The 16,218-nt window shown below is 36.0% G+C and overlaps 2 protein-coding genes across 8 annotated transcripts in view; one reads left to right on the top strand and one right to left on the bottom strand.

The window, feature by feature from the left end:
• Window positions 1-16,218, top strand: part of RAB5A (RAB5A, member RAS oncogene family) — a 23,923-nt gene that overhangs the window by 5,198 nt on the left and 2,507 nt on the right. For all 5 annotated transcript variants that reach the window (XM_071804963.1, XM_071804961.1, XM_071804964.1 and 2 more), the window contains exons 2-6: window positions 1,547-1,797; window positions 5,537-5,688; window positions 6,732-6,854; window positions 8,686-8,779; window positions 11,720-16,201. In XM_071804963.1, coding sequence (XP_071661064.1) covers window positions 1,635-1,797; window positions 5,537-5,688; window positions 6,732-6,854; window positions 8,686-8,779; window positions 11,720-11,835 — 648 coding nt within the window. In that variant the 5' untranslated portion in view covers window positions 1,547-1,634 and the 3' untranslated portion in view covers window positions 11,836-16,201. The remainder of the gene's footprint in view (window positions 1-1,546; window positions 1,798-5,536; window positions 5,689-6,731; window positions 6,855-8,685; window positions 8,780-11,719; window positions 16,202-16,218) is intronic.
• The window catches only part of PP2D1 (protein phosphatase 2C like domain containing 1), a 15,605-nt gene continuing 12,769 nt past the window's right edge, over window positions 13,383-16,218 (bottom strand). For 2 of the 3 annotated variants that reach the window (XM_071804960.1, XM_071804959.1), the window contains exon 4: window positions 13,383-14,640. In XM_071804960.1, coding sequence (XP_071661061.1) covers window positions 13,397-14,640 — 1,244 coding nt within the window. In that variant the 3' untranslated portion in view covers window positions 13,383-13,396. The remainder of the gene's footprint in view (window positions 14,641-16,218) is intronic. The other variant, XR_011737713.1, reaches the window with a different exon arrangement.

The following is a 16,218-nucleotide window of genomic DNA, read 5'->3' as shown; positions in this document are numbered from 1 at the left end:
TTGTGGAAAATAATCAACAAGGATAGAGTAAAGTTATAGGCTGGCTTGGTTTTTATTTATCGGGAATACAGAAGCAGATGTTTTTCTCACTGAGAGCTGACTGTCACTTAGATGTGTTTCCTATGGGCTCACTGGGAATTTTGTTTTGGAAAGTGGGAGGAAGGAGAATACAGAAAGTTGTGATGCTGGTCTTTCATAACAGCAATGCCTACCTGCAAGAAAGATTTAATCTCTACTGCTAAGTGTATAAGGACATAAATTTTAGGCTCAGAAGTGATACCAGTGGAGGTAAAGGCTTCCCTGTCCATATGAATAAATAATGTGATTTTTGTTTTGTTTTTTAAGGAGTTAGAAAGAAAGGTAGGTAGACTAAGGAATACACTGTTCATACTTGTTCTTAAGAGATCTCTATTGTTAATATTAACTGCTAGGACGTGTTAGTATTGGAAATATCAATGTATCATAGTCATAGAATCTCTTGAGTTGGAAGGTTCCCACAAGGATCATTGAGTCCAACTTCTGTCCCTGTGTAGGACAACTTCACAGTTCACACCATGTGTCTGAGGGCATTGTCCAGTCTCTTCTTAAACACTGTCAGGCTTGGGGCTGTGACTTCTTCCCTGGGGAGCCTGTTCCAGTGCTCCACCACCCTCTGGGTGAGGAACCTTTTCCTAACATCCATCCTAAACCTCCTCGTCGCATCTTCCTGCCATTCCCTTGGGTTTTGTCATTGGTCACTGAAGAGAAGAGTTTGGTGCCTACCCTTCCTCCTTTCCTTGTGAGGAAGCTGTAGACTGCAGTGAGGTCTCCCCTTAGCCTCATCTTCTCCAGGCTGAACAAACCAAATGAAAAGATAATTCTCTGATGGCTTGCACAAAGTCATCTGGAATTGTTAGTGGTCAAGAAAATCCATTTTTGTACATATAGAACACTTTGTATTTTTGCTTCTCAAAGGACAGTTGTCATCTAGGGAAGGTATTAGTGATTTGTATGTCAAGATCTTCTGTACTTTTATTTAAGGAAATTGCATTTAATATACGTGATAGAATTTAATTGATACTTGCAAAGAACTTGATGTGGTGATTGAGTTTTCACTATTTGCTCAATTTTTTAACACACTTGAGCGGTGCTGACTTCAGAATATTGCTTAACATTAGTAAAACTATGAGGAAAAAATGCTATTTCTTGTCATGTGATTTTTTTACTAATAATGTGACAGTCAGAATCACAGGCTGTCTGTTATACTTCAGCCTTGATATGTTAAGAAAGAAGAGCCTGAAGTCTTGGAAGAAGAAACATGATTGGATATTAATGTCCTAATTTGAAACTTTAATGGGAGGACTAGGCATTGAAGAAGATAACTGGTTCATTTGTCCCTGATTTTGTCTGTAGCTGACATCTTAACAGTGATCTTGGCTGTGCTCTGGACTATTGACTTCGGTAAATATTAGGACAAGTTATATATAATCCATGTTGCGTGGGTGAATTAGATTTTTTCTAACTTGGTTTGTAAATCTAATGCTGTCCATTGTCTTTTCATAAACAGGTTGTTACTGGCAGAGGCACGACTGAGATCTGAATCCTGGAACTTGTTTTCGAGAGCTTGAAACAAAGGACTTCTTTCTAATTTGGGCATGGCTAATCGAGGAGCAACAAGACCCAATGGGCCAAATGCTGGAAATAAAATTTGCCAGTTCAAACTAGTACTTTTAGGAGAGTCTGCAGTTGGAAAATCTAGTTTGGTGCTTCGTTTTGTAAAAGGACAGTTTCATGAGTTTCAAGAAAGTACGATTGGAGGTAAGAAAGTTTTCCTGTTAATTTGTTTTACTTTGAGTTTATATTGTCCTTGCGCGTGACAACCTTGAATGTAGTGGAACTTCTAGAATGGGTCATTGACAGCAAGAATCAATCTGAGAACTATAACTTTCTAAGCTAAAAGTTGTAGTTGGCACAAGGCAGTAGCAAGCATCCATGTCAAGTGGAAAAAGCAAATGCATCCTTGAACTGCATAGTTTTGAAAACTGGGCTTTATTTTACATATTGTGTGTGGGTTGATCTGTGGTTGTTTTGATTGTGCTGTATGCTTAATGCATGAAACAATTGCTTAATAAGAATTAAGAACTTGCTTTCTATGGACACAAAGTGTTGCATCTTCCAAAAAAATTGTGTTGTCATTTTTGCATCCTGCTTTTGGTTTGGGAGAACTTACTGCATTTCTGGATATTCCTTTTTTTTGTTAGTAATCACATAATTTAATGTGCTGTTTTTACATTTTGAACATATTTTTATGCTCCCTGTCCAGCAGATTTCCTCTGTCATATTTTATGTTGAAGTTTTTTGTGCTTTGAGCTGTATTCCTCTTTGGATAAATTTAAAATTATCCTAAAACTACCTAACAGCATACACACTTAAACAAAATCTGGATTTTGTGGACCGATAAATATTCTCTAGTAGTCCCTGTTACTGCTTGCATGAATCAGTCTGTTTCGTTTTAATATTTATGTGATGCTCTTTCAGTGGTGTGTCTCTCTATAGATGGATAGTTGTTGAAATGTAAAAAAAAAAAAAAGTCTACAAAGCTTAGAAAAATAAATACAGATTTAATTTTATTGCGTCATTTTTTTTACCCTATTGCTAGCTGTTACCTGGATTTATTTTGTCTATCTGCCAGCATAAATAGAGAACCACTTTTTTCCTCCTTTAACCGTCTTACTAATGTTTGCTTTTGTCTTTCTGCATTTTATAGTGGCTTTAGGATAGGTGTTAGTGTGAAAGGTTTCCCTGTTATCTCCTACAGCTATGTGGTGATATGGAAAGCATTCTGAAAACGTCTATAGTGAATCAGCTTCCCTATATCAGTGTGGTTTTCAATTAAAAAAACAAACAAAAAAACCACACAACACCCAAACCTATTAAAATTAAGTGAAGTTCTTTGTTCAGTTTGTATGATCTCCAATTCATTCAACCTCCTTTTTTTTTCTTGTTTTAGTGCCCAGGTAGAACTAAGGAAAACCCAAATCCTGTTACACTGTTTAAAATCTATACAAAGTTTAAGCAAGAGCTTAAGTTCAAGTTCAGATATACAGAGTTTAGTGTAATCTCTTTATTAACTTGCATCTCTTCTATATAAAATAGAAACAAGGTAATTCAATATAATATAGCTGAGAGATGCTAAATGCAGCAGTGTGGAGATTCAGAAAATGATATCTATATAGAAAGCTGTCTAACTCTATAGCTTGTAGTTGCCTAAGGCATAATTTTCTTTGTATACAGAATTTTGACAGAGAGGCTTATGTGCATTGTGAATCTGAATAAAAACACTTGAAAGAGTGTGCAGTTAAAGGCAGACAAGTTGGATGGTGTGGTGTGTTTTTGCCGCTTCAGACTAGTGTAGCAATGCCTGTTAGTTGCTTAAGACAAAACTATGACTGTTAATAGGCTTTCAGATAATTAGCACAGCTGATTAATAGTCAGTTTACTATAGCCTTGCAAGATAGAAGAAAGTTACCTTGTTTGCAGAAATAAGCTGGCATTTTGTGGTGGTTGAAATGCTCCTTTCAAAAAAAACAAGAGGATATTATTGAATAAAACCTGTGTTTTAATTATCTTCCTGAGTACATCCCTTTGTTTATGGAGTGTAGATACATTCTTCCATCTAAGAGAATAATGTCTGTGAGAATTTCAAATTCCACTTGTTTGACATCTTGTCTCTGCCTTGGAGAAACATAATACTGAGCTGGTTCTGAGGAGGAAACCCTTAGTCTGATACAGGTTGTACGTAGGGTTTTTTTTTTTCTCTTTTATTTTGGTTCTGGGCTGCTTAGGGAGCTACCAAAAGAAGCCTGTTTTGCCAGTGCTTGGACACTTAGCATTTAGAGAGATTAATGGTGATTTAACATTGGAACATCAAAGCCTTTACCTTCTCCAACCTGCCTGCTCATCTGTGATGGATGCTAATACCCCTGAAGCATGAACACCTGACCACTTAACTAGTCAGCTTCTGTATGTTAGTTACAGTGTCCTTTGTAAAGCAAGATTGACTTGCTTTTGGTTTACTGTAATGAGTTGGAAGTTGCAGCACTCTTGGAATGATTCATAAGCTGTACATGGAGTATGTGGAACAGGGTGACATCTCAGGTATGCAAGGGTTATGGGTCATTGCCTCTTCAGACATTAGATTTAAATCAGTCACAATCTGTCAGTATGCTTAGTGATGAGAGTTCCCAGTTCAGCCAAGTAGGGGGTTTTGCTCAGCATTTCATCAAGCAGAAGGTCTAAATTTTTTTGTTGTTTGTGGAAGGACCAAGAGCAAGCAAGTCCACAGTATTTCACTGAATGTCTGTCATGACTGGGAAAACAACTGCAAGCATTTATGCTGGATTGCTCAAGCTTTCTTCTAAATTCTTAGAATTGTTGTGTTTTTTTCTGTGTATATATTATAAGTGGGCAAACAACATGACTATAAAGCAGGTAATCAAGACAGCTTGTCAGACAACTGTAATCATTATGTGCTTATTTTTAAACTTCAAAAGCTAAGGTAGAACAGATGGCTGAGTTAAAACTCAAAGGGTTAGGAGAACTCAGAAGGAAATCTTGGTTTTTACTGCTCTGTTTTTTTTTTTTTGTGAGGTGTGTGTGTTTTTGGGTTTTGGTGGTTGTTGGTTTTGGTTTTTGGGTTTGGTGTTTTGTTGTTGGTTTGGGGTTTTTTTTGTTTGGTTGTTTGGTTTTGTTTGGTTTTTGTCTTGTTGTTCCTGATTTTTTTATCCCAATAAATTCTTGAAATTCCAGCTCAGTTTTGTAATATGGGTTTCTATATTGTGTGAGTACTCACCTCTTTATTTCTAATACGTACCATTACCTGAATGGACAGTCTTTGTTAGCATTAACTGTTTGAAGACTTGGAATAAGTTACTTGCTGGTTTCTGTAATTATAAGACCATTATTTGTGGTCACGCATTGAGCTGTAGTGGCAATGGATGCCATTTCCCCTGAAACTGCAGGCTGTCAAAATTACGCTGAAATTCTAGTTACTGCTTGCAAAATCAAAAACATGGCTGCTTTAAGAACAAGAACTTTTGAGAAGTGGTTCTTTCTTCCATACCCATTAGCTAAGGTGGAGCTGTCAGGAGCTGAAAATCAAGGCTTTCAGTTACTATTCAAGTAATGTAAATATGTAGAACTGTAAAAGTCTGAACTGTTGGATTATAGCATGATGGGATGCTGTTACTGGTACTCTGTATAGTCTGTTGAAGCAGGATTAAATGTATCTAGAAGGCTTGTACTAACTGAGATTCACTATTGCAAAAAAGTTATTGCTTTCTTTTGTGTTTAGCTTGAGGAAAGGCTGGCTGTTTAACTGTTCTGTGTTGATCAGAGTTACGGTCTGTCAGCTAATGCTTGCTTCAAACCTGCTATATTCTAATAATAGGCTGGAATTGTTCAAAGAAATTATATTTGCATCTTTATGAACATAATTTTATATTAATATAGAGGTATAAGCAGACTTCTGGTTTCAGCACCTCTGTATCTTTTGTAGCTGCTTTTCTGACCCAGACTGTATGTCTTGATGATACAACGGTAAAATTTGAGATTTGGGATACAGCTGGGCAAGAGCGGTACCACAGTTTAGCACCCATGTACTACAGAGGAGCACAAGCAGCTATAGTGGTGTATGACATTACAAATGAGGTAAGTACTGTATTAAGGAGGCACAAGGGGGCTTTGGAAGCTAGCAGTCTTGAATTGATCTTTCCTTGATTTTTCTGACTAACTTGTGTGAATCAATTCAGCATTTCATAGAATGGACCTTTAAAAGTCATGTAGTCTAATCCCTTCCTGCTGTGGGCAGGGACATCTTCAACTATATCAGGCTACTTATTTCATATTTAGCTACGTAAGGTTTAATTGTATCTGTAAACTTTTCTTGCTGAAAGACCATTTCTGATTTTTGGGGGGTTTGGATTTTTTTTGTTGTTTGTTTGTTGTGTGGTGTGGGGTGTTTTTTGTTGTTGTTTTGGTTTGGGTTTTGTTTTTGTTTTTTTTTTTTTTTTTAAAGAAAAAGACAAATGCCATTGTAGAGGTGTTTCAAACCCACCTTTAAATCAGTTCAGCAGAACTGAGGTGTTAAACTGTCATAAACAATGTTGTGAGCTTATTTCTGATAGTGAAGGACATTATTTTAATATTGTATTATTGCAAATTATAGGTGAGGACTGGAAAGGTAACACAAGCCATTGAGACCAAAACCTAAGATTATTTGATTTCTTTTTCTTTTAACTTAAATCAGATAAGCATCACTTTGTTTGGTAAAATGAGACTTAAGACCCAAAAACGCAGAAACCCTGTGCCGTAATGAACAGTTCTCAGTAATTAGAAAGTATTTTGAGACTATTTCAATATAGCTTCTCATAAATATTATTCTTCTAGAGGAGAAATTAAAATTCCCTTTTTTTTTTTTTCTCTGAGCCACTTCTCTTTCCTTACTTTGTCTACATAAAGATCTTCCTATCTTTACTTACTTTTTCAGCATTATCCCAACTAAGCACATTTGAGAACTAAGGTAGGAATGTTTCATTTTAAAAGCTCAGTTGGCAAGCTGGAGTGTGCCTTTGGACAAAGGTAGCAGCCTTGCGTTGGCCTTTTGCCTGAAGTATAGATAACAGAGATTGGGATAATAGGTGAGTACAAAAGGATGATAAAACTCAGTTGCATCATTTTGCAATCATTAACAGGAGTCGTTTGCCAGAGCGAAAAATTGGGTCAAAGAACTTCAGCGACAAGCAAGTCCTAACATTGTAATAGCTTTAGCAGGAAACAAAGCTGATCTAGCTAACAAAAGAGCTGTGGATTTCCAGGTATGTACGTAACTTCTGTTTATTAAACAAACAAACAAACAAACAAACAAAACCCCACATTTTGTTGGAATAGAAAGTAAATAAATGTAGGAGGAGCTTATATGCATAACCTAGCTAGTTGTTATAGAGGTCATGCTGTTAAATATAAACATCAACTGAGACTAATTAAATTACACATGCCACTGAAAAATCTATTTCTGTACAAATGATATGTACCAATAGACTTTTTTGAATAATTGTTTGACTTTGAGGAATAAGTAATGTATTTGCGTATCTTTAAAGCTAATTGAATTTCTGCTCTTTGCTGTGACCTCTCCCTGTCGTCTACCCAAAATTACTAGTAACTAGAGTTTCAAAGGATGAGATAGCAGTAACTCTTGGTGCAAACCATTCTCTCTAACTTGTCAGGAGAATTTTGATTATTGTGTGATAGGAAGCTGATTGTTTGTGCTGGACTTGCATAGGCTATACTGTTAAAGCAGTGTTTAAATTTTAATTGTGTTTTTCATGGCATTCTTTTTTGGTTTAATGGATAGATCTGTGTTCTCACTGCTGTGTTTTATCTTCTAAAACGTTTGACCAAGTCATCGGACAATAGCTTTCGAAGCAAATAAAACCTACTGCAAATTCTTGATTGATTGAATTTGAATTAAGATTGTATTAGAAATTAATTTTCTTAAAGATTTGATCTGTATGTGGTGTCACTGAGTGAGATACTGCTGTGTATAGGAGTTAGACTATGAAGGTTAACAGTGTTTTAGGTATTTTTCTGCCAGAATTCTACGGCTCAGTTTTCTAATTTTGTACTTCCATATCAACTGTAACATAAAGCTGTGTGACAGAAAAGCTTTGTGTCTTGTGAAAAATAGTGGTATTTAACAAAAAATACATAAGTGTGTGTAGTCAAAAACTTAATCAAATTTAATTACCATAGTAGAGCTACCTTTTATCCATGCAATTACAATCTTAATATTTTTCAAATGTTTGGGGTTTTTGTTTGTGTGGTTCTGTGGGCTCCTGGCAGGTTTGACATTCTTTTTCCTTGCAAAGCACATTTTAGATTTCTGGTTATTTGTTAGTGTTCTATTTCAGATATAGTCACCTAGATCTTAGCAAGTGTCAGCCTAATGAATATAGTATGCTGTAGATTTTTTTTTTTTTTATCACAGGTATTCTGTAGTTTGGCTTTTTACAGATTTCCTATTGAATGCAAAGGCAGTTACATAATCATAAGAAGCTGGGGATTCTCAGATGAATTGGCTAACAGGAAGTGCCAAAACTAGAAAACTTTTTATAGATAGTGTATTTCAGATCAAAATTCAGACTGAAAATGGAGATAATGTGGTAGGATAGTAAATACTGCTTATTTGTTGGTGAATTTCTCTCAGGATAATGAAACTGTTCTGATCCGTCTGCCTCAATGGTTGAAAGATTCAGGATCACAAACTGCCTCTTTCCAGGGTAAAAATAGATTTTCTGGAGCTTATTTGTTCTTGCTGTCACAGATCAGGGATGTCTTTTTAAGAAACGTTTTTATTTATTATTTAGTTTTGCCTGAGATTTTTCCATCCAGATGTTTTTAAGATGAGTAATGTTTTTTAAGATTGCATTCCTGGGTGTTTTACTGCTTGATGGAATTGTAACTTCTTCATAGCTGATGGATAACACATTGTCAGATGAGTGTTCCAGCAAACTTTCAAAATGGTATAGAAATTGTTCCTTAGTAGCCATTAAAAGTACAATGTGTAAAGATTGTGTTTTGGATTTTGATTGTTTAGTTGTTTGTTTGCTGTTTTTAAATGAAGTAATGCATTCTTATTTTAACTTTCAGGAAGCACAGGCTTATGCAGATGACAACAGCTTATTGTTCATGGAGACCTCTGCCAAAACATCTATGAACGTAAATGAAATATTCATGGCAATTGGTGAGTTTATGAACAAATGGAAAATTTAAGGGAATTGTTTTAATGAGATATGTACCACCGTAGTCTTCCTAACTCAGGACCTTTGTTTTTCACTTAAATCATTTATGGTGCTGAAACTTCCTTAGGCATTTTCAGATCCTTTTTGGTGTTCAGAAGTCAGATAAATTTACTTGAAGCACAGTTGCACAGGTTTTATTTCAAGCACCAAAACACTTGGATTAACTTGGAATAGCTAAGCTAGGTTACCTTTGAATTATGTCAGCAAGTTCTGTGAACCTGTTTTGACTCCATGATGAAAATTTGTACTGCTTCAAATTCAAGCAAAATTGAGCTTTAGTTGTTGTATTAAAAAAGCCTCTTCCGTGGTATAGGTAACAATTAAAAGCTTTACACAGCTTTTCTTGTTTGTAAAATATACTTGGCATTTGTTAAGCAAGTCAGTGTAAGAATGTAAGTGTATAAATCTGTGCTTTTTGATGATACGTTTTTTTTCAGTGGATTCTGCACTGCCTTAGGTGCAGAGCCTGGAATAATGTATCTTTTTTGAGACAGTGGTAATTGAAGCCGGAAACATTTCAAAATGGGAGAATAATAATGGGCTTACTTAAAGAAGTCAAGTGTTCCTTTTAGTCTAAACAAAATATTTCCTAATAACACATTTGTGATAAATGTGTTTGAATTCCAAATGCAGCGATCCAAAAGTTGTGCCAAAGATAACAATATGTGTGGTTAAATTCAATATCCAAGTGTAAGTAAAGGATACTTCATGTGAAAAGTAAATTTACTAACATGTTTTTTAGCCTTAACATAATCTTAGGCATTTCTCTAAAGATGTTAATATGTAATAGTCAACATAAATTACTAAGAAATTTTCTGAATTACATTGTTAGACAAAAAATTGTATTTCATTGACAATAAAACACTGAAAGTGGAGGAAAAAGAAAGCATGCATTTTTAGATTGGCTACCAGCCTATTTAGTAATAACCTTAATGACACTAGTGGCTCTGCTACTGGGGAATAATGATGTATAGTGTCAAATAACCTTATTAAATCTGTTTCATATTTTGCACTACAGTTACCTCTGTATCCCACTTTTTGTGAAAAACGGCTTTGCTATCAAAATTAAATCTTTCTAAAGAGCTCTTAATCTTCTGCTTTTCAAGTCAGTAAAGCAGAAGGTAATTTGTGGTGTGGTTCAAACTGCCAGCAGATGCAAATTAAATCATCACTATAGCAACACTTTATAAGAAGTACTTGCTTCATATTAACTATAAATACTTTGGGAAAAAAAAACATAACTGTATTAATGGAAAGTATATTTTTCTCATAAATGATCAAGATAGGTCTGTATTTAATCATACAGAAATGCTCAATTACACTGTTCTAGTGAAATTTTAAAATAATTTTGTTTAAAGGTGCAGCGTGTATCTTTTTTTTTAAAAAAAAAGATCGATCCCCAAATATGGTATTTTTTTAATTTCAACAATAATTCTTATCTGTCCATATTTCAATGAAGTATACAAAGTAAATTTGAGAAAATAATGCCCAATTAGTACCTGGGTATTTTGTCTGCAAGGTTGGTTGTCAATTTTTTTACATCAGTGAGTGAAATTCAGCTTTTGTCGGTACATGAGAAAGAGATCTGTGCAGCAATGGACTCTGAAAAGAAAACTTGAATAGAATACAAGTATTGCATGGAATTTGAAATGGCCTTTTGCACAGCATGGATTCAGTTCTCAGGACCATGTGTAAATCTTAAAAAAATGGGAGAAAATGAAAAATGAACACATGAACAGAACTGAGGGATACAGGCTACAACTGCTTGTAAACTGGCTGCTTTAGAGCTCATTCAGAACTTCCAGTTACATTCTGGAACTGTAAGTTAACCTGAGTTTATCTAGAATCCAAAATGCCAGTGCTCGAGGGCATTTTTCTACTGGTGTTTTGTCCTTTTGTACTGTCGCAAAAGCTTAGTACTACATGAACTCTTGGATTCTGTCACAGAATTGTAGAACAGCTCAAGTTGGAAGGCACATCAAAAGATCATCTGGTCCAGCCTTCTGTGAGAAAGGGAGCCTAGGTTGAGATTACCTAGCACCCTGGGGTTATGTAACACCGCAACACATCTTGGTGTGTACTGTGCTGGTGCTCTGGTAGTAATACTTGCATTTTGCTCCTTTTAGGAAAAGTTGTTCTTTAAAAAGCTGGCCAAAGTAGTCACTTTGGAGTCAAAGGATGCAGCCGAACTGTAGAACAGGGATGGTTGTTGGATCCTGGTAATATGGGCAAGACAACCTCACTGAAGTGGTTTTTTATGTGGGACTTAGCAATCTTCTGATGGACAGAAAGCTAGGAGGAGCTGCTGCTCAGAAGAGTAGCATTTGTCACCAAGGAGCTACCCTGGAGCTACAAGGACAACAAAGAAATTATCACAGTCAGTTGACTCATAAGAGCTGGAGAGAAGAGGCAGCTTGAAAAAAGAGGAGAGACTTGATCTAGTGCTGAGGGCCATTTTATGTGTTGTATGCAAATACTTTGCCTAGGTAGATGTGCAGTAGTTAGGCCCATTCTGTCTCTATTTTGTGCCTTTTCATTATTTCTGTATCTTTTGGCACTAACATTGTGATCTTAAAGCCTGTTCTGTGTAGGTGAATTCCCACAAGAGCTGTCATTTGCTGGCATAGCATACCTGTGCAGATAAATTGTACTGCTCAGGTTACTAATGTATTTCACTCTTGACAATCATAGATAAGGTAGTTAATCATTAAGTAGTTAAGTGTCTTAACTTCTTTTATTACCAACACACTGAGTCAAATCAGATTTTATAGTGATTATATTTATATGCTTATGGAGTAATAAAATGTTGACTGTTTGCACTAAGATTAAATAATTTCAGTACACAAACTCAGTTTTAACTCTTTTTCTTATTCATTTTATAGCAAAAAAATTGCCCAAGAGTGAACCACAGAATGCAGGAGCCAACTCTGCCAGAGGAAGAGGAGTAGACCTTACTGAACCCACGCAACCACCCAAGAGTCAATGTTGTAGTAACTAAAACATCAATTGCTTTAAACTGTTCTGAATATTCTTCTGCTTCCTAACTGTTAATAACCATGGAATTGGAGTGCTTAACCTGGCCCAGTACAGCTTCCAAACAGCGAAGAGACTTACAATAATAGTCAAGTTCATGATACAGTTTTCTTTTGACCTAAAATTTTAACATGCATGTATCCACCGCTGGCTGTAATGTTTCAATAGTAGAGGGGAGATGGAAGCAGAATAAACTTCCTTCAGTTCAAAGGTTTTAAAAATCACTTACCATTAGGGGTGTAGGAGAACTACTTTCCGTGGACCTAATTGGCCAGTTCCTGTAGCCTCAGTACTGATTACTGTTATAATAAATAGGATTGGGACTTTTCTTAATTCTCAGTTGTGTTTTAAAACCTTTTTAGAAACAGGGTCTAAAAATTACTTATTCACAGTATTGATGCAACCAGTTGTTTCTGCAGGTATATACTATTTAGTTATACATTCCATAGTTTAATAATTTAATTACAAATAATACTTGCATTAACAATTTTGAGAACCCTATGCTTGCAGGAAAGTGGAGTTTTAGTTGGTACACTGTATGTAAATTGTATCAACCCAGTTAGTTATCTAAAGGAATTAGTGATAAATCAAGTTTAACTTAATTTCTAATCTGTTCAGAGGGTACAGCCCATTAAATTCAACTTTATGACTTAGGATTTTTTTTTTTTTCCCTCTACAAACTGTAAGAGCTCTTCAAGTAAAACCACAACAAACTTGGTGTCTGTGACTTCTTTCTTGGTTTTGATCATTGCTGGCCATTACAGTTTTATGGGTTTTTTTCCTCTAAGGAAAAAAAAATAGTGCACTAACGATTATGTACATCCAACTTGATTTTAAATTTGGGTATTAATGTACTGTAAATAGGTACTCTGCATTGTAGTCTACATTTGTTTAATACTTTCTGTAATATTTAAGAGTTGCTTAAAGGTATACAGAATGTACAGTTACTTAAAGCTAACTTTTTTCCTCTCTAATCAAAGGGGGTTCTGAGTTCTTCCTCTATGGCTAGAACAGTAATAAATGATGCTCCTGTATCTGTAACATAAGTACTGCTGTCTGTCAGTAATGAACTTTGCAACTTTGTTTTCCAAAGTACGTTTTATTTTGATCTGTCCAGTATATTGCACTAATTCTTTTAGTTATTTTCATTATATGAAATCTACCAGGTGTGTCAGAAGAGATGAATTAGTCTATTTAAATGTTGAACTGATAGCAGAAACTTACTTGTGCAGATTTTAAATTTGCGGTAATCTGGGTTTAGCAAGGAAAATGACAGTTCACCAGTGTTTAGTTTTATATTGAGGTGCTCAGGTTTGAATAAAAATGGTTTAAAAAAGAAAAAATAGATTTTTTATTACTGTTTTTTATTGCGAGTTTCAGAAGGTTTTATTGTATTTGAACAGTTTCAGACAAGATGTCTGAATATGGGTCAGCATTTAATATTATTACAAGTAAATTCATGACACAGCTAAATGTAAGCTTGTCCTATATCTACTGTGCCACTCCAGTTATCCTATGATGATTTTTTAAATGTTGAGGTAATTGGGTATCTTATCACATCCGTTTAGAAGTACAATCAAAATAGTAATGTTATCTCTTGAACCTGCAGCTAATGCAGTCTGTACAAGTCGTTCACTGATGTAGCTTGCTGCATTGTCATACAGTGTCTCAGAGGTGACTCTGCCTCCTCCTGCAGTTTGCGATTCACAATTGGATGGGTATGTTCCTGTGTCCTCTTCAAACTGTGGTGATGGTTTAGAACCCATTGGTGATACAGTCTTTTGCAGTTCTTGACCAGCACAACTTGTAAGTTTGTCACAAAAAATCTTGGCGTCCGTTTTTTCAGCCAGTTGTGGACCTGAGTCGGTTAGGCATGCTTTTATGTCTTCTGGGGGCTGTTTTGTGTCTTCAGACCCTGTTGCCAGTACATTCTCTTGCAGCTCTTTATGGTTGCAGCTTGGACCTGCTGCACAGAAAGTGTCTGTATCTGTTTCTTTTTGCACTGCAATCTGTGACTGTGGCTGAAAACTGTTACTTAGATTAACTTCTCTGTCCTGAAACTCTTTCAGTGCTTCAGAGCTACCTTGTGTGCTAGAATCAGACTGTTTTCTCTCTCCGTTCTGTGAATTTATTTTGTTGTGACTGAAAAGAGACAGTTCTGGATCAGCTTGATTTTTGTGGTAATCACTTTCCTTAGGAACTTCATCTTCACTTTGCAAATAGCTCATCCTAGAATATTTTGGCTTACTTCGTTCCAAATTGCCTTTTGATTCAGTGAGAAAAATGTCTGTGAAGTACAGTATCTCTATTCCAGCTTGCAGATCTTTAATAGCCTTTGAGTCATTTAAATTGTCTTCACTGAGCGGCATCAAATACTGACACTTATATGGAGAAGGTCCATTTTTTTGGACACATTCATGTGTTCTCAAATACTGAGTGAATGTTGTTAGAGTTAAAGCAAGTACTTCATTGTAATCCAAAACCTCCCAAAGCCCATTAGAAGCTAAAATAAGAAACTGACAAGTATCATCAATAGGGACAGATACAGTATGAGGTACAGGTATAACGGATCTTTTCAGTACTGGATCTCCATGATGTCCAAGACCCCTTGTAGTTCTCAGGTACCCCTCCACTAATCCGTCCGGTTCATTAGTGCTGATGTTTCCACCATTCTGAAGTATGCGTTTTCTCTCACTTGCATTAGAAGTACTGTGCTCTTTTGAGAGGCAGTGACTCTTTCCATCTTTACATAAGACTGCATGTGCGTTACCTAAAATTGAAATAAGATATTTTGAATTAGCATATTGATCTTTTTTTTTTTTTAAGGATACTACTGTTACATTAACAGCCTTTTGCTAAGGACTGGGGGAAAAAAATGAAGTCATAGGTCAATTATCTACTGCCACAGGCAGCAATATATCCGTCAACTAACATTTTACAGCAAAGTTTTCTGTGGTGTTTTTTTTTCCTCTCTCATTATTCAGAAGTCTCTTCCAGAACCTTATTCTTCTGACTGCAACTGAACTCTTACGAGGAGTCCCAAATGGCATTTCAGTATGATGGAAATATTGCCTCTTGACTGTATTTTAAGCAGAAGTGCATATTTTTCTCGAATACTGTTCTTTGAGGTGGGGAGGGGAGTGTTGGTTTTGTGGTGTGGTTTTTTGTTTGTTTGTTTTCTAGGAGAGTGTGTGCTTTTATGATACTATGGCTGAATGAAGGCATCAGGAAGTTTCAGGTTCAGGCTATTTTTAGCTGTATAAAATTTCTAGTACCTGAAAATAATTTGGACGTGTGTAGAATTTACAGTTTATTAATGTGATGCCTTAAATCTCTTCCTTGGTTAAGGGACCCAAGGGAATAAGAGTTCTCACATCCATCATGAGAAGTCAAGGACTAGTTCATTTCCTTTAATAGGAATAGGTACTTTAGTTTTCCCTTAATACTTTTGAAATCTGCAGGGTGAGAATGAAACATGTTAGGAAATCGCAACACTGCATGTGACTAGTCTTGTCAAAACTGAATGCAGAGCATAAAAGAAAGCAGCTCTGAAACAAAGTGATGTATTGTTTGAGATCCTCTGTGGCTACATGGGGAGAAGACCATTTTTGTGTTAGGGGAGGTTATTGATCTGCTTCCATGTGTTGGCATAAGGGCAAAAGTGATGCCTTACAGAAGAAACTTGAGCGGGGTGGTATCTTTCCAGATACTAAGCTGGCTGCAGTGTGATCATTTAAATTGTATTTTTAATATCATCTGTCTAGACTAGGGCACAGATCTATGAAAAGTGTTTATAAGTAGGTACTGCTTATACAGTAGTCCTATTTTTTGGGAAGTGTTGGCATTGTCTGGTGTAGGAGACAGCTAAGTGTAGGCTGTGTGAAGGCACATTTCTCTAGAATGTGATTCAGAACGTCAAACTGAAAGACACACCCTTTTTATTGATTATAGAATGTAGATGCCGTAAGTTATGCTGTGTGAATGTTTTCTTGTGGTTGCTCCCTCCTGCTTCCTCTGATTTCCATGGAGAGCTAGAAGATTGCCTAAAATTTCCTTTGAACCCTCGGAGTAAGACCACCAGCTGTAAGCCTAACAAAGAGCATAATATGACCCATGTGGAACAGTTTGACTGCAAGAAAGAGCAAAATCTAGTCGCTTTTGGATGCAAGTCTCTTGTCTGCGAACCAGAGACAGAGCAAAAGGATTGACAAAAACTATCTGATCTGTCAATGCAGGACTAAATGAAGAAGGCAAAGTTGGCCAGTGCCACCATCTCCTGCTCATCCTCTTCAGTTGTTTACCTGGTGCTGATGGAACATGTCTGTACTAATGTAAGAACACATTCCCG

The sequence above is a fragment of the Patagioenas fasciata genome, chromosome 2, assembly GCF_037038585.1.
Source record: "Patagioenas fasciata isolate bPatFas1 chromosome 2, bPatFas1.hap1, whole genome shotgun sequence".
NCBI lineage: Eukaryota > Metazoa > Chordata > Aves > Columbiformes > Columbidae > Patagioenas > Patagioenas fasciata.
The sequence above is the reverse complement of the archived record's forward strand: the minus strand, read 5'-3'. Positions and strand labels throughout refer to the sequence as shown.